This window comes from Tamandua tetradactyla, chromosome 8 (genome assembly GCF_023851605.1).
Source record: "Tamandua tetradactyla isolate mTamTet1 chromosome 8, mTamTet1.pri, whole genome shotgun sequence".
Lineage (NCBI taxonomy): Eukaryota > Metazoa > Chordata > Mammalia > Pilosa > Myrmecophagidae > Tamandua > Tamandua tetradactyla.
Genome location: NC_135334.1, coordinates 49,754,765 through 49,776,722, shown reverse-complemented (window position 1 = coordinate 49,776,722; position 21,958 = coordinate 49,754,765). Strand labels below are relative to the sequence as shown.

The following is a 21,958-nucleotide window of genomic DNA, read 5'->3' as shown; positions in this document are numbered from 1 at the left end:
AGTCCCCTCCTCTGGAAATCCTATCTGGACATACCCAGGCTGGGTTACACATCCCTCCACTATATTATACTGTATAGTAATTGTAGGTTATTTTTCTGTTTCTTCCACTGGACATTGATTTTTTTGGAGATTGTGGTTATGTGCTTTATCTCTGAATTTCCAGAATTAGAAACTGTAAATGTTGGTGGGAAGACCAGCTGGAGGTTATTGTAATAGGTCAAGAAAGATGATGAAAGTCTCGACTAAGAACTTGATAGTGGGAATGGAGAGCAAAGGCCAGATTTAAAAGAGGGCAAAACAGAATGTACAGAATTTGCTTCCTAATAGGATTTGGGTAGATGAGTTAGGGGAGGAATTCAAGATGATCCAGAGGTTTATAGCATGGAAGGCTTTGCTAAGATTAAGAACATTAAAGACTCCACAGACTAAGTAGATGATGAGTTTTTGTGGACACATTAAGTTTGAAATGTTATCATGATGAGGCTCCGAAAAACAGTGTTTAGTCACAAACAGTGCAGCATAATTAAGTCAAAAGAGCACTAAATTTAAAGCCAAGAGTCCTAGGTTCTAGTCCCAGCTCTTCCAGTTATTAGCTTTATCACCTTAAGAAATCACTTAACCTTTTGAAGCCATTTTTTTTCTCCATAAAAAGTGCTTGTTAATAATCTCTCCAACTTCCTATCAAGGTAAGTAAATATTTCACAAAATATTTATGTGAAATGGCCAATAAAAGCTTTAAGCAGCTCTATAAAGAAAAGGATTGGTTAATATTTTCTGGAATATATCTGCTGCAGGTAAGAAGCCAGCTCTATCAGGAGGAAGAGTATCAAAGCTCTGAACAGGAAAGAATGAGGAATGAAATTTCTGACCTAACAGAAGAGCTTCATCAGAAGGAGATCACTATAGCAACTATCATGAAGAAAGCGGCCCTTCTGGAAAAACAGCTAAAAATGGAGTTAGAAATAAAAGAAAAAATGTTGGCAAAACAACAGGTATGAAAACAGCACCTGTCCAGGTCACTCTCCTGCTCCATGCTGATAGCTGCTTTTATAGTAGACTAATAAAAGTGTTTCTCAGTATTGTTTCTAAGTCTAACAACACAGAAATGCTTTGTGCATCACATAAAACCCTGTGAGATTAAAAAAAAAAGAACTAGGGAAATAAGTGACAGTGCAAGATGATTTATTAATCTCATGCTAACATTTTTTCTTTTAATTAGAGAAGTTGTAGATTTATAGACAAATCATGCAAAAAATACAGATTTCCCAAGTATATTTCCCCCAATTATTAACACCTTGCATTAGTTTGGTACATTTTTTACAATTGATGAAAGAATAACTATAGACAATGGTTTATACTAAGGTTCCCTGTTATGTTGCACAGTCTTAAATTAAAAAAAAAAAATTTATTCTAGTAACATATATACAACCTAAAATTTCCCTTTTAACCAAATTCAAACATATAATTCAGTGCTGTTAATTATGTGCACAAGATTATGCTACCGTCACCACGATCCATTTTCTTGTAACCAATATTCTGATAACCCAGTCAAAGATTTCTTCCTGAATTCATTTTCTATAACTTCCCTTTCATTAACATTTTTATCTTCTATAAAATCTGTGTCCAAGTTTTCCCTGGACACTTCCCAGCACCAATATCTCACATATTTCTTTTAGGGTTTTTTAAAAAAAAATAATGTTGAAATGTGAACATAAATTCATAGTTACTGAACTCAGTGCACAGCATGGTGCATGGGGGGAAAAATAACAACTGTAAAATTTTAAGTTAAAATATTGCAAGTAACTTCCGAAGTCTTCCCTCCCTCCCTCTTTCCCTTCCTTTCTTCCTATTTAATTTAAAATACCCTCAATCCCTTACTCCTCAATTGGTGGGCTGCTATTGAAAGCATAGGGTGTCTCTGCTTCTTTTTCCTACATCTAGAGTTTTGAGAACATCAGTCAATAACTTTCTAGGTGTATGAGGATAATTTCACCAACTGCATAGCCATTTAAATTCTGTACATTATACTAACAAAAGAATTAGCCTTTACCCAATTAGAAACCTTAAACTGTGTTTAATTTGTACATTACACAGGAAAACAGCACAGATGTGATGATAGCATTGGACGTACCTATATAGGGAAGGGTATTTACCTCAGGTGTTTACCGTAATCTGGGTAGTTGAATTATAAATGATTTTATTTTCCCATTTTATATTCTTCTATATTTTCTAGGTTTTTGCCAATGAGCATACAGTTATAATTTTAAGAAAGTAAATGTTTTCAGAAATATATAGAAATGAGCCCTAGATAAATAAAAGGACAATATTTTATCTAAATACTGTGAAGTAGAAGAAATCAGGAAGGGCAAAAATAAATTAGCACACAAAACAGTCACCCCCCCAAAGAAGGAAATTTGGCAGAAATATCAGAAAACAAAATTAAACATGAGTCATATATTGTTTATTATAAAAATTAATCAGGTGATGAAGAACTTTAGTGGATAATGTTACTTAAACATGTCTTAAAAATTGTGGTTCTTCCAGTGACAATTTTCATAGATTAGAAAATGGAATTGGAAAATGGATTTTTGGAATTAGAAGGACAAAAGTAAATGAATCATTAATGTAAATATCTATGTTTTTATATAACATTGATACAGAAAAGGAGATAAAATGGGGCTTGCCAAAGTTTTAAGATAGGCTAAGAGAACTGACTACAAATACCTGATTCACAATGATCATGCCTAAGAAGAAAAGTGTTTCCATTCACCAACGCTTCAAAAATATTTTGCATTAACAAAATAAAAATTAATTTTAAGTAGAATTATGAGTTTTTACTATGAATTTTACATTCACCTTTCTTTTACCTACTAATCTTTCAGGTCTCAGATATGAGATTTAAAGCTGTCAAAACTGAAAACACTCATCTAAAAGGAATGATGGGAGATTTAGACCCTGGACAGTACATGGTAATATGCTGGAATCATTCAATAATTGAACAAAGAGATTACTTAATTCATCAAGATTTATCTAGACATCATTTAATGAGCACTTTCTATGTGACAGTCATGCAGGAATTGAGGTGGCAAATTATCTTGCATTTTCAGTTGAACTTACTTTTATCCTCAAGTTGGAACATTTGAATTTCTAGTTTCCTCCCCTATGTTCTTGGGTTGGGCTCATTTCTGATCATTTCCCAAAACATGCCAAACATGCTATTTCTTAGCTTTTGCTGTTGTCTCTGAAATCCTGCATCCTACATCATCCAATTCATGCCACTCTTTCCTTCAATGAAACCATCCCTGAAAGCCCAATCATAATGAATCCACATTGGTTTGTGTTTCGGTCTGACTTGTTTTATAGCTAGTCACTTTCCTGCTGGATGGCGAGCCCCTTAAGATGGAGACCATGTCTTAATGTTTGTTTGTTTGCTCCCCACCTCACAGCGCCTGGTACAGTGAGTGTTCAGTCCATGCTGGTTGAATAAAATGAGGGATAAATAAATGAATAATTTCACTTCTGCTTTTAATCAGTGACTCCATGAGTTTACACAAAAAAAGTTATATAGGCTGGCTCTGTGCCTTTCACTCCAGTTGTTAAATATGATAGTTTAGGGGTGATTTTTATCTGCAAATATAAGGATTTTTATTTATTGAACTAATGGAATATTTTTAGTTATCATATTTTTCTCTATGAGATGATTCTGAAATAATAAAATAATTTTATAGGAGATGATTGTATAATTGCTTAACCTGGCCTCAGTTTCCACAGGTTCAGTGTTCCAGTCTGAGGATAAAAGTAAGCTCAACTGAAATACAAGATAATTGTCTTAGGTGTTCTCCACAATTCCTTCTTAAACCACGACACTGTGTTTTGTGATGTTATACACTGTCCTCATAGTAGTCCACATTGTAGCATCAGAGGAAGCAAAACATTCTGAAAGCATTATGCCTTCTTGTTTGCGCCTGCTATGGGTTCTGTGACTGGAGTGTAGATGGATTAAAAATAAAGCATTCATGGCTTCCCTATCTGTAACGTAAAATCTGTGTGTCACCTAGGACTTTATTTATTTTTAAATGTAGTACACACAAAATGAATCATATGGCCCCCATGAGTGTCTGGTTTTGCTCACAAAATGGTTATTCTGTTACTATTTTACTTCAATCTGAATGTCTTTAGGTATGTACTCTGCATTTCTCACAGCCCCAACCACGCACTACTCCTTACACTCATTGTGCCCCATTCTGGCTCCTTCTGGCATTTGGCTTTGTTTGTCTTTTTTCTTTCTTCGTTTGTCTGTTTAAGAAATAAAACATATGAAGATATATAAAGAAGCAACTAATTATCCCCACCCCTACCCCAGTCCCACTTTGCATCCCATTCTCCTTGTTCATGCATTACATATAGAGGGGATGAGCTGAGTGTTTCTCCACAGAAAGAAAAGTATAATACATGCATTACTCTAAAACCTACCTTTTGACTTTATACCATGGACATTTCTATAATTCTGAGTATAAATATCTAAACTTTATATTTTTCCTAATTTCTTAGAAAAAATATTTATTCATATAAAATAAATATAATTTCCTATAAATTAAATCATAACTAACATTCTGGAAATTTTAGCTCAGTCTTTTGTTTGTTTGTTTGCTTCTTTCCAACTCCTTACCTCTATTCCTCACTAACATCATACCCATTTGCCAGATAACTCATGTAAACTACCTGGTATGTATAATTTTGTGCTTTTTCACCTATTTTAATATATATGCATATAATTATTTAGGAGGTTGAGAATTTCATAAAAACTAGATTGTTAAAAATTGAATCACTTCTTGTGTCTTGTTCTTATTCACTGAAGAATATCTCGGAAATCCTTCCGAGTCAACTGGTTTAGGTCTATTTCACCCTTTTTAATAGCTTAATAATTATTCTATGCTGCAGATGTATAAAAATTTGTTAAACTGTATTTCAACCATAATTTATCCAACTCTGTTTCCAAGTTTTTGCCCGAATGAACAATATTGTAAAAAAAACACCTATATGTATCGTCTTGAAATAGATTCCTAGGAGTGGGATTACTGATTCAAAGTACATGCATATTTGAATTTTAATAGTTGTTTTCATGTCATATTTTTATTATCTCTGTATCAGTGGACCTTTTTTTTTCATCCCTACCAGCAATGGGTGTTACTGCTTTTCAAAATTTTTGTCAGTCAGATGAGTGTAAAATGTTTTCTCAATAGTATATAAATTTGCACTTCTCTGAGTACTGGTGAGTTTGAGCATCTTTTTGTATATTTATTGGCAATGTATACTGATATGAATTAGTCATATCCTTTGCTTATTTTTCTGTTGCGTTGTCTTTTTCTTGTCAAAGAGCTCATTTCCAAATCTGTTATTTGAAACTTTATGATATCTTTTTCTCCTACAAAAATCTATAAAACTTTCATGTGAAGCATGTCTTGAGTTCCCTTACTTGAAGTTTCTAGATGGTATATATATAGTCTCTTAGATTTTCTTCAGAGATTTTTATATTTTTATCTGTCTTTAGTCCATTTGAATTGTATGATATAAGATAGGAACCCAATTAAAATTTTTATATGAACATTAAGCTCAATTTATACAGTTTCTCCTGATAATATCCTTTTGGATTCTATTTGGAATTGAATTAAATTTATGTATTAACTTCAAAAGAATTGACATTTATATGATGGTAAATTTTCCTATCCAAGAATATGACAAAGCTTTCAAATTTCTCCATATTTTATGTTCTTCAATAAGACCTTATGATTTTTTTTGTATAGGACCTGCACATTTCTTTTTAAGTTTATTCCCCAAGTTCTTTTGTTGTAGTTTTTTGGCATGGGCAGGCTCCGGGAATGGAACCCACATCTCTGGCGTGGCAGGTGGGAGTTCTGCCACAGCGCCACCATGGCACCGCCCTATTCCCGAGTATTTTATAATTATCACTGTTGTAAATGGAATGTTTTCCTTATCTAGGAAGAGTATCTGATTGCTACTATTTAAAAATTCTAAATTATCTTATTAATTCTAGTAGCTTTATCTTAACTAGAATTTCTTGGTTCTTTTTTGAGATAATTTTATCAACAAAAATAGTATTATCTCTTCTTTTCCACTGTTTGTATCAGTTATTTTTTGGCATAATACATTTACTGAAACCTCCAAGAAAATTCTAAATAATAATAGTGATTAATGGAAAATTGGTCTCGTCTCTGATTTTCTATTGCATCCTGCAATCCCACAGAATGTTTTCATTCATTCTATAAATATATATTGAATGCCTATTTTGTGTCTGGCAGTATACTATGATTTTGAACAAATCATACTAGATCCTTGAACTTGTGGAGCGTAATACTAATGGAAGGATACAATACATTAATGAATACAGGCAAGTAGTTAACTAATTACATTAAAGAATGATAGGGAAGTGCAGAGTATGGGAACCTGCCGGTGGCTACATAACCAGACTTGGAAGTCAGAAAAGGCTTCTGGCAAGTAGTTAGTCAGACAGACTGGTGGAGAAGAGTCATGGTGAGAGAATAGCCTGTATGAAGAGCAGAGATGAGCAAGAGTCGGGCAGGTTGGGAGAGCTGTGTAACAACAACAATTAGCTGACATCTATTGGGCGTATACTACATGCCTTACACTGTGCTGACCACTTTACATGACCACTTTAGTATCTGTATCCTCATAATGACCATGTAAGAAAAGGTATTATTATTTCCATTTCACAGACAAAGAAATGGAATCTTTAAGTTTCAAGTAGCTAGTAAGTGGTTTGGCTGACTCCAAATGCATGATATTAACTGCTGCACTAACTGCGGTCTGCTTCTTCTGTTTCTTCACTGGCTCCTCATCTTTCTATTTCTCCCTCTAGTCATTCCCCAAATTTTGTCCTTGGTTCTTTTACGCATGCTTTCCGTTGGAGGATAGATCCTGCTAACCCCTTCTAATTATCACTTCTGGATCACGCAGTGGATTGCAGGCTGTCCACTTCTCATATGCAACGCCAAATTTGCTTTCCTTACCTACCCCTTTCCTTGTGTTACCCCTCTGTTATAAGACACATGCTCAATTTCCCATAGGATGTCAGAACTCTTCTCTCCATATTCCATGACTTCCTTAATCTATCCTACCCACCTATCTACCTTATTTTCCTGTAGTGACCTACACAAAACCTCTGCTCTTAAAGAAACCATCTGTCTCATTTGCATATGTGATGCTTATTTCTCATGCTCTTTTTTTTTGCCTCCAGGCCTTCACACATGACTTCCTTCTACCCAAAAATGCCGGTTTTCTACTTCACATGGCTATGCACTATTGATGTTTCAAGTCACTCAGCATAAACTTAACGTGTTATGCAAAATCTTTCTTGATTTTTCTCTGTTCTGGGAAGTGTCCCTCCTTGAAGCCATCATGGCATTCTTTACTTACAGCTGTCACAGCACAATATTGAAATTACTTGCTTTATTGTCTGCTCCCCATCCCCTTGCCAGTAGGTTCATCAAGAGCAGTTGGGGTTCTGGGTTTACCATTGTACCTCAGCACTTAGACAGTAGAAAGCAGTGAAAAAATTTTTGTTAGATATGTGAATCAATGAATTAACCCACTATATGTTCTCCACCTAAATGCTTTTCCTCTATTTTAACCGAATCCTGCCAGCCTCTTAAGACCTCAATTACATTTTATCTCTTCCATGGATTCATCTACAGTCAGTCTAGGTCTGATTTATTTCTCTTTTCTTTGAATTTCCTTAGCTCTGGTAACTATAACAATTTTAATTATTTAATGTATGCACATTTTGTTTACCATAGCCTATGATATAGGATTCAATGAGTTGCTATGGGTTGATTAGTATCACCTGCAGTCTAAGAGCCATGGAAACCATTGCTAAAACCATTTAAGAGTTGCTAAAACCTTGTTTTATCTTACTTGACAAGAAATCTCTGTCCCAACAGCTGATGCCATTCTTCACTCAAAAAACATTTGAATGCCTACTCGCTGCAGCATAATTATACTTGATCTATAATTATATTTTATCTATGTTATTCAGTGTTTTTTCTTTACATGTTAGTTTTGTCTACCAATTTCTAACTAATTACTCATGAAGTCTAGATCACTTTTTCATTCTTAGATTACTTCTGTAATGCTTAGCTCATATCTAACATATATTTGTTTAAAGGTTGATTGTCTATCATAAAATAGAATATCATTGGTGTTATGGCCCTTTATGAGATGCTTATTAAAATAGTATTCAATCATATATATTTCATGTAAGAAGTTGTATTTATAATTTCTATTTGTGTGTGTGTATGTGAAAGTCTGGAATTGAAGTTTGATAATTGAAATGGTTATGCAACTTCCAAAGAAGAGAAACCACAAATATCTATTGAAATAAAAAAAAGTTAAATATAATTCTTTGCTCTTTAAGAATTTACAATTAAGTATGCCATTTAGCATTCATTTCTTTAAAGATTTCATAAAGAAAACTCTCTCATATCCTGTTCTGTGCTACAGTTCCACAATTAGATAGCTATTTTTTTCTGAAATAACTGAAATAGGTTAATAAACATAGAATTAAATAATTGGCAGTGAAATATTTCTGGGCATTAAGAAACAAAATATTTACATCGTTATGTTTAGATAGTCTGAAATAGGTAGTATTTGGATAATGTTACAATAATAATTACTTTTCCCTTCTGTAGAACTATTTTGCTAGCCTAATTGTATTATTTTTGAATATACATGAATTAAAAGCTGCCTGAATAAAATACTTTTATTACTCAGCTATTTCAATAATTCAATTGGCCTTCTAGTGTCTCCAAGTAAATAAGCATCAAGGGAGGTTTTGCCATCTCAAGAATTTTTTTAAAAATGGATCAAAAACCACTAAAATCTAAGAAACAAAAAACTGAGATAACAGGCCTACAAAAGAACACATAAGAAATATAGATATAGAATTTAGTTAATTTGTATTTCACATGAGAGCCATCTAGTCAGGGAAGGTAGTGGGGGATAGAGAAATATAGTCCTGAAATAAGAAAAATATTCAAGGAAAACATAAGAAAGTGCTCCAAAAATCTTGTAAAAAAAACGAAATGTGCTCTTAAACATAAGTCATATAAATACATTACCTATGTAATTCTATCAGGTCGTGCTCACAAAACTTATTTAATTATGGTACATTTAGAAAATTGTGGGTTTAAAAAAATCATTGCTATTATTCTTAATTACTTTAAATCAACACTGAGCCAAAAAAGTTACAGATGAAATCTAATTTTACAGAAAAAGCTTGAATAAAATTTTAACTGAGCAGCAGCCCATTAAGAATTATATACATTAATTGGTAGATGTCTTACTAGAAATGTTTTGACTCCTAGTAAGGCTTTTTTTTTTTGCATGGGCAGGCACTGGGAATGAAACCCAGGTCTCTGGCATGGCAAGCAAGAACTCTGCCTGCTGTGCCACCTTGCCCTGCCCTAGTAAGGCATTTTTATACCAACTATATATTTTTTCTATGCTTATTTATCAGTACTACTAATATGATAGTATATGCATAATTAAAATGTGCAATTAGTAAAAGATTTTAGAATGATTTATTTTCTTCTCTAGAGCATGGACCTCACTAACAGGCAACATTCAAGGTATACATCTATTAACAAATTGGAATATGAGAATGAAAGACTCCGAAATGATCTTGCAAAACTTCATGCCAATGGAAAAGCACCATGGACTAATCAAAGTACATATGAAGAAACAGTAAGGCATGCCTATCAAAGCCAAATAAAAACGAAAGAAAATGAAGATAGGTATGCTGATTCCATTGTATAAGGACACAAATGTATAAACATTTAATTGAAATTTATTTTTAAAAGATTATGAATTATAATTCTATACTCCATTTCCTCTATTTAAAAATCATTGGATAGTGATAACATGGTAGTCCAGATACATTGTTTTATAAAAAATTCTGTGTTGTCAATAGCTTTCAAAATCTAAGAGTGAAACGGGTGGGGTTTTGTAGTGGATTTTATTTTTTATTTACTTCAGACCTGTCTTGGAAGCTGACATGGTATATAAAATATACACATAAGTAGTATTATCTTGTTTTATGTCATGGGAACAGAGAAAACATGTTAGGTGTATTGTTCAAACAAAACAAAATATAAGAATATGTCACTTCTGGCTTACCTTGGGTAATACATATACTTTATGTTGACACTCCATTAGTGGCAATGAATTATTGTTTGATTCACATTCCAACTCCTCAGTGTTAGAGAAGAATCTATAGATGTTTAAATGAGGTTTTCTCTGAGTAAAGAGGAGGATATGGAAAATCAGTATCGGAAGTACACATTATCTCCATGTTCTTTAAAATGTCTTAGTTCAAAATTTAAGTAAATTTTTCAACCATAACATTAGGCTAGTTGATTCCACTTTAATAAAAGATTAATGGAATCAAAACTTAGAAAATGTTCAACAAAACAAATTAAACAAGTTCCTTCTCTACAGGATTTCTCAGAGCCATTAATATGTGAATGTACATTGTGAGTTTCCAAGATGAGTATGGTATACAGTGATCCCCAAATGTATTTGATATCAGATTTATTAACATTCAAAGTGTGGAGAAATGCTGAACTAATAGGTTCAACTTCAATCAACTTTTGCTCAGTAGCTCATAATGCTTAGTCTAGAAAAACTTTGTATATGGTTTTCATATCACATAATTATTTACAATCTTGAAAAATGCATTTAACCCTTGGAAGCCTCAATTTCCCATTTATCAAATATGGACAATAATAATAGGGTTTTGGTGAGGATTATAGGAGAAAATCCTTGTCATGGTTAGGGACAGGTGTCAACTTGGCCAAGATGTGGTACCTGTTCATCTGGTTGGGCAAGCGCTGGCCTGTCTGTTGCAATGAGGACGTTTCATGGGATTAGGTCATGATCACGTCAGCTACATCCACAGCTGATTCCATTTGTAATCAGCCAAAGGGGAGTGTCTTCTGCAATTGGTGATGCTAAATCCAATTGTGGGAAGCCTTTTAAGGAGGACTCAGAGGAGACAGGTTGCATTCCTGCTTTGGCTGGTGAGCCTCTCCTGTGGAGTTCGTCCAGGCCATCCATTGGAGTCATCGGCTTCGCAGCCTGCCCTGTCGATTTTGGACTCTGCATTCCTACGATCACGTGAGACACTTTCATAAATTTTATATTTGCAAGTGTTCCCTGTTGGTTCTGTTTCTCTAGAGAACCCTAACTAATACAATCCTCCTATGTAAAACATATAGCTCCATAAATGTTAGCCATTACTGTTATTATTATTATGAACAAAAGTACTAGTATTTATAATATTTATAATGATTTAATAATATTTCTGTACAGTGCCTAAAAGAATATATTTTGATGGATAGACAAATGGCTGAATCTGACTTTTCCTCAAAAATAGTCCTGACCCTGGTGTCACGATCATCTGTGTAACTAGGCAGGCCCAGTTCTACAAGGAAATAAATCCATAGTCCATGGGACCGATTATAAATTCTTTTATATAGTACAACTCCTGCTTTCACCACCTCAATCCTCTGTGTCTTATTAGGATACATCCTTGTTTGATGCAAGGGACAGCAACCATTCCAAAGTACTAAATTAATAAGCCCTTTTCAGAAAGTTAAGGGAGGGAATGAAGGAAGACTGACTGCTACCCAAGAAAAGTATTGATGGTTGATTCCCAGACCATGCACTTCCCCAAAACAAACAAACAAAAAAACAAACAAAAGCAAAAAAACTCAACAAATGGTACTGCAATAGGGGGATACTCACATGGAAAAAGAATGATATGTGACCCCTGCCATACAGCATAGAAAGAAAAAGAAAAGTCTTTATGGGAGTGGTGAGGGGGTGGAGGTGGCAGCAGCAGTACAGGGAACATGGAAGAGGTCCTTGGGCCACAGCCTTAGACAATGTGCACATGTTGACGAACCTTGGATCTAACCTTGACTTTGATGTAATAATATATTTTCTAATATAGAATAAATCCTTTATAAAGTGCTTCTCTGCTCATTGGATTCAGTATTCCAAGGGTCAAATCTTGACCCCCAAGTGCACAGTTCTCTCACTGAAAGAGAAAACCTGGTCCTCAAGGATTTTTTTTTTTATTGTGAACCCAAGGGTATTATAATCTCCCTGTGTATGTTAGCCTGTCGCTGATCTGCATTGCACACCCACTGTGGGCAGAACACTTTTCCTATTCTTGCTTGTTTTTGGAACAACTTTGAAAGCCTTAATTGATGATGCCAGGTGTTGTTATTTAAAAGTGTGGGGTTTTTTTGTTTGGATGGCCCCCTTTTTCCTCTTTGTCAGGCAGTACAGAATGTGTTAAAAGTGCCTAACAAAAACAAGACAGTAGGGGACACAGAAACCAGCATTAGAGGTAAAATGCTCAGCAGGAGATTATCTTAACAAGCAGTTTCAACTTCTATTCCTGCTGCAAAGTCTTGTGTCCTGCCAGTTTCATTTGTCGAAAGTTTCATTAAACTTGTTTTAATGCCTTGTCTGATTTCAGTGTTCTCCAGTGACCCTATTTTAAAAAGAAACAGCATTTCAAATGTTTTGAATAAATTATTACCGTGTAAAAATCCACCATGGGGAAGAGTTGTTGAGATGCAAGGACACTGTGAATTCCACCAGTGGAAAGCTGTGAAGCAGAGATCTCTCTGTTGATTTTAGCAAGTGAAATATGAAATAGTCTTTCTTTCCCTCACAGCACAGTTTAATGAAGTCAAATAGTGAAAGTTACATATATATTTGTTAGCTATAAGTTAATCAGAAAAATCTAAACTAATATATGAGATATCTTTACATATCAATGGCTAATAACTAGTAAACTTTTTATTAAACTATTTTAGATAGGAAAAAGCTTTCAGGTAATGGCATTTGAAGATAATGTTCAACATTGTTAAAGTCCATAGTCTAATTTCTAGCGACTTCTTGCTTTTAACTAGGGGGATTTGTACATTATTAAAATAATCTTGCATCCAATTTGAAGTAGTTCAATCTTTGTTGTTGTTTCATTCCTGTTAGAAGCTATGTTAAGAAGTTTCTAATACCCACCCATTTAAAATGTTAAGCATTTTTTGATGTTCCAAAGGATGGGCCTTCCAATAAGGCAGTAACTCTGTACTTTTAAAAAAATTATGAGTGAGATGTAATTGAATTTGGTAAGGGAATGCTGAAAATTGTTTTTAAAAGTTAGAGTTTCAAGTTTAAGGATAATTTACAAGCTAATTTGGAGTAGTGGTGTCCAGAGCTATTAATATATAACTAATTTTAATGACAATTCAATTATGTAATATGTGGAGTTTTATCTCTATGTAAGATATGTTCCTAAGAGTGAATTTATGGTTTTAAAAGTTATATACTAGAAAGACTTTAGTAATCACAAGCATTAATCACTAAAATGGCTTCAATTCTAGTTAATAAATAAAAAGTTTCTTATACTAAAAAACCACAAAGTCAGCAGGTTTGTCATAACCACTTTTAGGATCCTTTGTCAAGAAATAGTCTTCTAGAAGCCAAAATAAGTTGAGAAAAATCTGCACCATGATGTTGCCCACTAAGGAGCAAAACATAGCTGAATGAACAGTTCCAGGCCAGGAAACAATGAACAGTGCCATAGAATAGGGAGCATCCTGGAAAAATGTAATGTAGCATAGTTTATGAAGGAATCTTGTTCCATGTAAGGACATTATCGTTTAGTCCAGGAAGAAATTAATGGAGGGGCATGATTGGATGCACATGTCAATCCACTGGACACTGGATTGGACACTGGAAAGTGAACTCAAGTGTCAAGTGGGTAGAGTTCTGCTCCCCAACAAGGCCCCAGGTCCTGATCTCCGGGCAGAACTAGGCAGACACCCTGGAATAAGGCCTGTGGAAAAACTGATTGCACAGATCAAGCTGTGAAGGGATATTAAATGCCTTCTGAAATAATTACTAAATTATAAGCTTTTAAATTGATAGACAGCATTTTATCCAAGGTGGTTTTATGAAGTATTTAAATAGCTATGTTCTAGAATAAGAATCTGTCAGATATAAAGATGATATAAAGCAAAAGTGCTTTTACTTCATAGCTAGTCTTTCCTTTCCATCACTACATTTTATTGATTTTACAATAAAAGGAATGTTTCTATATAAATTTTAGTAGTTAACACCATAAAACTGTATCAATACACCCAAAGCAAAATAGATAATTGAGGATACTATTCAGTTAATTTAGAACAAATAATACTTTGTCTGAAATCTCTGTAAATTGAGAGTATAGAGAGATATATATTTCATGAATCACTTAGATAATTACCTTATTTTTCCACTGTTTGAAGTATAGATATTCCCCTCACTCAAATTAAAATGTTCAGCTAAAGATTATATGTAGACGTACTATGCAATTGCTATAACTCTATTTGAATTGCGGGATGTTTCATCTTATTGTGCACATCATAAACCCTGTTATTTCAGTTTAATTTGCTGTTGTTTCCATGGTAATTATGATTTGGAGAATGGATAAGAAAAAGATATATTTCAAGATAAGTAAAAATGGAAAACATCTTGTGTTTGTTTTAATGTACTAATTTACAGATGCCTCACTTGTATTGTTATTTGTATGCATAGCTTGGAAAATGTTTGCATAATAAGAAACAAGCTGATATAGATAGATGGTCTTTAGATAAGAATAGAAGAAAATAATTTGAATATTTTGGGACTATGTTAAATTAAAATGTAAAGACTTTGGAAATGATAAATCAGTATCTATGAGACTATGAATTATTAGTTTAAATAAATGAATATTTTCAATTGTAGGGATTTTAATGTTTTCAGAATATTTTACAATTTCGATTAAATTTATATACTTCTTTCATTAATCATTATTCAGAAAGATATTTACTTAATTCCAAAGAGCCCATACTGTTAGGACCTTTTTGTATAACATTTTAGGGTTTTTGAAAAAATTTGTATGCTTGATCAGCATACTGGAATTTAAAATCTCCATGGTCTGTATTCAGTCTTATCACCTACCTATATTTTAGCCTAAGCAATAAATTCTAATTCCCATACTATGCCTTTCATCCAAATGGTGGGGTCTGAGGTTAAAAAAAAACAAAAACAGAAAACACCTGATTTGAGTTCAAAATCAAAAATCATGATTTTCTAGCAATTTATTTTGATTAAAAAGTAAATGACTATATAAACAATTTAACTTCTAAGTTTACTCATTGATGAATAATATCCACCTTGTATGGTTATTTGGAAAATCAAATGAGTTTTTAAGATAATAAAAATAGTAACAATACCTAATCTTTATTGAATGCTTACTGTGTGCCAGGCATTGTATTCCTAATGTTTTAATGTATTAATCATTCAATCCTCGCAACAAACCTTTTTTATAACTGAGAAAATTGAAGTCACAGACAAAATTACGTAACCTGCTCAAGGTCATACAACTAATACATGAAGAGCTAGCAGAGGTAGACTGAAAGAAAACACCTTGTAGATTATTAAGCCCTATAGAAATTATAATTATTATTTTACAAAACCTTGTTCCAGCATCAAGAAAAAAGTATAATTCTGGGTTTTTTTCTTAAAAAAAAAAAAAGCCCGTGAGAAGGCAGAGGCCAAGATAGAGGCTTAGTGAGGTGTGGGATTTAGTTCGTCCTCCAGAGCAGCTAGTAAATAGCCGGGAACAGTATAGAACAATTGCTGGGACCATATCAGCAACCAGACACACAGCATTCCCCAGTCTGGACCAGCTGGACCGGTTGCGAGCCCATATGAAAATGTGAGTTCCCCAACCTGCAGTGAATGGCGCCCCTCCCCCAGCCTGCCTTCCCAGAGGGGAAAGTAAAGGGACCTTACCAGCAGCAGGGGCTGAGCGCAGCCAAGCTCCAATTGTGGAATTAGTTAACAAATTCTAACTACGAAAAATAGGCCCCCAGCACAGCTGAACCTCAGTAAAAACTGAGATTGCTGGTTTTTGCCCCGGTGCAGAGGGGGAAGGGCTGATGGAAAAAGAAAAAAGAAAAAAACAAAACAAAATCGTTTTTTGGATCGGATAGGACATAATACTTGAAAGGGGTTGGGCCCTGAAGGAAAGGAGGGGGCACATAGGACCTGGATATACACAGAGCAACATACCAACTTAAACTCTTGATTGGTAAACCTGAGGAACAGGGGTCCTGTTCTGAAAAGGATTTTTCTTTTTCTTGTTGGTGGCTGTTTCTACGGCTTGACTACTCTTTGGATACAGCTGCAAGGCTTCTCAGGCTCCAACTGCCCCAGGCATGGGCAGAATTAATCTTGTCTCAGAGCTTGTCTGGAGCCTGTGCCTTCCGCAGGAGAGGGGTGGGGGAAGCTGAAGTGGAATCCCTCCCCCAAGGAAATCAGATCCCAGGGTCTGGAAAAGTGAAGCAATTAAAGCCAGCCTACAACCTCTCCTCTATCTCAACCATGCCCTCAACAGGGAAAGTCTGCTGAAGTTAAAGGTGCCACATCACCTTATGCTGGTGGGACCTGCAGGCAGAAAAGCACCACATACCAGGCAGGATAGGAAAAACACAGAGTCCAGAGGCTTCATAGGAAAGCCTTTCAACCTGCTGGGTCTCACCCTAAGGGAAAACTGACGCAGGTGACTCTTTCCTCCTGAGAGGAGGCTAGTTTGTCTGGGGAAATCTGACTGGGGTCTATAATACCTAAGTAGACCCTCCTAAGGATGGAGGGTGGGGGAAGGCACCATACAGGCAAGGCAAGAAACAAGAAAACAAGAACTGAAAAATTATGATCTGTTAAACAAAACCTAGACTAGAGGTGTAGAATAAGCTGAACTGAATGTCAAAGAACAAATAGACAACGAAGTCATCCAGCAAGGAAATCCTAGTAAAAAAGTGAAAACAATCTCCAGAATAAACTAACTAAGGTAATTAAATGCCTAGAAGCCAGAAAAAATAACAAATCATACTAGGAAAATTGAAGATATGCCCCAGTCAAAGGAACAAACCAACAATTCAAATGAGATACAGGAGTTGAAACAATTGATTCAGAATGTTCAAACACATGGAACACCTCATCAAAAATTAAATCAACGAATGGAGGAAGGCTATAAGGAAGGCAAGGAATGAAAAAAGAAGAAATCAAAAGTCTGGAAAAACAAATCACAGAACTCATGGGAATGAAAGGCACAGTAGAAGAGATGAAAAAAACAATGGAAACCTACAATGTTAGATTTCAAGGGGTTAGAAGTTAGGATTAGTGAACTGGAGGATGGGAAATCTGAAATCTGACAAGCAAAAGAAAACACAGGGAAAATAATGGGAAAATATGAACAGGGACCCAGGGAGTGGAATGACAACATGAAGTGCATGAATATATGCGTTCTGGGTGTCCCAAAAGGAGACAAGAAGGGAAAAGGAGGAGAAAAACTAATGGAGGAATTTATCGCTGAAAATTTCCCAACTCTTATGAAAGACTTAAAATTATAGATCCAAGAAGTGCAGCGTACCCCAAACAAAATAGATTCAAATACACTTACTCCAAGACACTTACTAATCAGAATGTCAGATGTCAAAGAGAAAGAGAATCTTGAAAGCAGCAAGAGAAAAGCAATCCATCACATACAAAGGAAACCCAGTAAGACTATGCATAGATTTCTCAGCAGAAACCATAGAGGTGAGAAGACAGTAGGATGATATATTTAAGTTACTAAAAGAGAAAAACTGCCAACCAACAATTCTATATCCAGCAAAACTGTCCTTCAAAAATGAGGGGGAAATTAAAACATTTTAAGACAAAAAATCACTGAGAGAATTTCTGACCAAGAAACCAGCTCTACAAGAAATACTAAAGGGAGCACTACAGAAAGGCAGGAAAAGACATGAGAGAGAGGTGTGGAGAAGACTGTAGAAATGAAGACTATCAGTAAAGGTAAAAAGAAGAAAAATTAGATATGACACAAAAAATCCAACAGCACACTCTTGAACAACCAGGGTCAAGGAAGAAATTACAAGAGAATTCAGTAAATATCTCAGGGCAAATGAAAATGAATACACAAAATATCAAAATTTATGGGATGCAACAAAGGCAGTGCTAAGAGGGAAATTTATTGCCCTAAATGCCTATATCAAAACAAGAAGAAAGAGCAAAAATCAAGGAATTAACTGTCCACTTGGGAGAACTAGAGAAAGAACAGCAGACTAACCTCAAAGCAAGCAAAAGTGTGGCACTTAGGTTCAGGTGTCAACTTGGCCAGGTGAAGGTGCCTGGTTCTGTTGCTGTGGACATGAGCCAGTGGTTCATGAACCTCATCTGTTGCTGATTACATCTGCGGTCGACTAGGAGGCGTGCCTGCTGCTATGAATGATGTTTGATTTAATTGACTGGTGCTTAAATGAGAGAGCTCAATGTAGCACAGCCCAAGCAGCTCAGCCTTTGGAGATGCAGGAAGGAATCAACCTGGGGAAAATTTTTGAAACCCAGAGTCCTGGAGAGAAGGCCAGCAGAGATTGCCCAGTGCCTTTCTGTGTAAGAAAGAACCTCAGTTGAAAGTTAGCTGCCTTTTGTCTGAAGAACTAATGAAATAAATCCCCTCTAATTGAAATCCAATTTGTCTCTAGTGTGTTGCATTCCAGCAGCTAGCAAACTAGAACTGATTTGGTACCAGAGTGTGGGGGGGGGGGGGGTACCACTGCAGTTTGCAAATGCCAGATATGTTGGAATGGTTTTTTGGATGGATAAGGGGAAGATTTTGGAGGCACTGTGATGAGAATGATGGAGAAGTTCTGGAGTTCTTGAAGAGACTGTTGGTATAAGTGGAATCACTGCCAATCTGGACAAAAGGGGACACAAAAGGGACAAATTGGAGTTTGCAAAGTGAGAACCATGGAAGTGCAGAACTGAAGCCAAGAAACCTCGGGCCAGGAGAATGGACACATCCATATACATGGAGAAGGTAAGTTTTCCCTGAAGGGCGAGGATGAGTCTCCCACTTCATTGCAATGGAAGTGTTGTGCCATCTCAGGCCTTGGAAAAGGTATAGCACGCTCCTTGGGGACTGGGGAGAGGCTGGCTGCCACCACATGGAGGGGTTGAGCATGTGCCCTGGAAATGGCAGAGAGCATAGGTGTGGCTCCAATGCTTGGAGAGGGTGGAGCCAAGAAAGAGGTGGTCTCCTGAATGTCCCCCAAGGTAATTTAGAAAGAGGTGGGCCACTGCATAGGCCCTTGGAAAGGGTGGGACTGCCACTTTCTAAAGCTGAAGGATAAATGTCTTTCAGACTTTGAAATCCAATGGTGTTTGCCCTGCAGGTATTCAGAACTGCTTGGGTCTTGTGACTCCTATGTTCCTTCCAATTTCTTCCTATGGAAATGAAAACCCACATCCTATGAATGTCCTCCTTTGCATATTGGCACCAAATAACTTGTTTTGAGATTCACAGGTCCACAGCTAGAAGAGAATTTTTTGCACGTTAACGTTTTTTAAGGTAATGCATGTAATTGCCAAGTTGACAAGGGGTGGACATGTGGTAGTTAGGTTCAGGTATCAACTTGGCCAGATGAAGGTGCCAAGTTCTGTTGCTGTGGACATGAGCCAATAGTACATGAACCTCATCTGTTGCTCATTACATCTGCAGTTGGCTAGGAGTTGTGCCTGCTGCAATGAATGATGTTTGATATAATTGGCTGGTGCTTAAATGAGACAGCTCAATGTAGCACAGCCCAAGCAGCTCAGCATACCTCATCTCAGCACTCGCAGCTCAGCCCAGGCCTTTGGAGATGCAGGAAGGAATCACCCCCAGGGAAAATTGTTGAAACCAAGAGACCTGGAGAGAAGGCCAGTAGAGATCACTCTGTGCCTTCCTGTGTAAGAAGGAACCTCAGTTGAAAGGTAGCTGCCTTTCCTCTGAAGAACTAATGAAATAAATCCCTTTTTATTGAAATCCAATTCATCTCTGTTGTGTTGCATTGTGGCAGCTAGCAAACCAGAACCGAAAGAAATAATGAAGATTAGAGCAGAAATAAATGAAATTGAGAATATGAAAACAATCAAGAAAATCAACAAAACCAGAAGTTGGTTCTATCAGAAAATCAACAAGATAGATGGACCGTTAGCTAGGTTGACAAAAAGAAGAAGACAGAGTATGCAAATAAATAAAATCAGAAATGGAAGAGGAGACATAACCACTGCCCACACAGAAATAAAGGAGGTAATGAGAGGATACTATGAAGAACTTTATGCTAATAAACTAGACAATGTGGATGAAATGGGCAACTTTCTAGAAAGCCATGAACAACCAACATTGACTCTAGAAGAAATAGACAACCTCAAAAAACCAATCACAAGAAATTGAGTTAGTCATTAAGAAGCTCCCCCAAAGGAAAGGCCCAGACAAGATGGCTTCACATGTGAATTCTATCAAACTTTCAAGAAAGAATTAGTACCAATCCTGCTCAAACTCTTCAAAAAAATTGAAGAGGAGGGAAGGCTACCTAACTAATTCTATGAAGCCAACATCACCCTCATACCAAAGCCAGACAAAGATATTACAAAAAAAAAAAAAGAAAACTACAGACCAGTCTCTCTAATGAATATAGATGCAAAAATCCTCAACAAAATTCTTGCAAATTGAATCCAGCAGCACATTAAAAGAATTATACACCATGACCAAGTAGGATTCATCCCAGGTATACAAGGATGGTTCAACATAAGAAAATCAATTAATGTAACACATCATATCAACAAATCAAAGCAGAAAAACCACATGAGCATCTTGATTGATGCAGAAAAGGAATTTGACAAAATTCAACATACTTTCTTGTTGAAAACACTTCAAAGGATAGGAATAGAAGGGAACTGCCTCAGCATGATAAAGGGAATATATGAAAAACCCACAGCTAACATCATCCTCAAGGGGGAAAAACTGAAAACTTTCCCCCAAAGATCAGGAACAAGACAAGGATGTCCACTAGCACCATTGTTAGTGAACTGCCACATTGTGTTGGAAGTTCTAGCCAGAGCAATTAGAAAAGAAAAAGAAATACAAGGCATCAAAATTGGAAAGGAAGAAGTAAAACTCTCACTGTTTGCAGATGATATGATACTATATGTCAAAACCCCCCCAAAATCCACAGCAAAACTACTAGAGCTAATAAATGAGTACAGCAAAGTAGCAGGTTACAAGATCAACACTCAAAAATCTGTAATGTTTCTATACACTAGTAATGACCAATCAGAGGGAGAAATCAAGAAAAAAATTCCATTATAGTTGCAACAAAAAGTATAAAATATTTAGGAATAAATTTAACAAAAGAGACAAAAGACCTATACAAAGAAAACTACAAGAAATTGTTAAAAGAAATCACAGAAGACCTAAATAGATGGAAGGGCATACCATGTACATGGATTGGAAGACTAAATATAGTTAAGATGTCAATTCTACCTAAATTGATTTACAGATTCAATGCAATACCAATTAAAATCCCAAAAACTTACTTTTCAGAAATAGAAAAACCAATAACCAAATTTATCTGGAAGGGCAGGGTGCCCCAAATAGCTAAAAGTATCCTGAGGAAGAAAAATGAAGTTGGAGGTCTCATGTTACCTGACTTTAAGGAGTATTATGAAGCTACAGTGGTCAAAACAGCATTGTATTGGCACAAAGATAGATATATTGACCAATGGAATCAAATAGAGTGTTCAGGTATAGGCCCTCTCATCTATGAACAATTGATCCTTGATAAAGCAGTCAGGCCAACTCACCTGGGGCAGAACAGTCTTTTCAATATGATGCCTAGAGAACTGGATATCCATATGCAAAGGAATGAAAGAGGACCCATATCTTACACCATATACAAAAATTAACTCAAAATGGATCAAAGACCTAAACATTAGATCT

At 35.6% G+C, this 21,958-nt stretch overlaps 1 protein-coding gene across 5 annotated transcripts in view; it reads left to right on the top strand.

Moving 5' to 3' along the window:
* DEUP1 (deuterosome assembly protein 1) overlaps positions 1–21,958 on the top strand; it is a 107,966-nt gene that overhangs the window by 69,627 nt on the left and 16,381 nt on the right. For all 5 annotated transcript variants that reach the window (XM_077113286.1, XM_077113285.1, XM_077113283.1 and 2 more), the window contains 3 exons: positions 795–992; positions 2,883–2,969; positions 9,634–9,830. In XM_077113286.1, the coding sequence (XP_076969401.1) occupies positions 795–992; positions 2,883–2,969; positions 9,634–9,830 (482 nt within the window). The remainder of the gene's footprint in view (positions 1–794; positions 993–2,882; positions 2,970–9,633; positions 9,831–21,958) is intronic.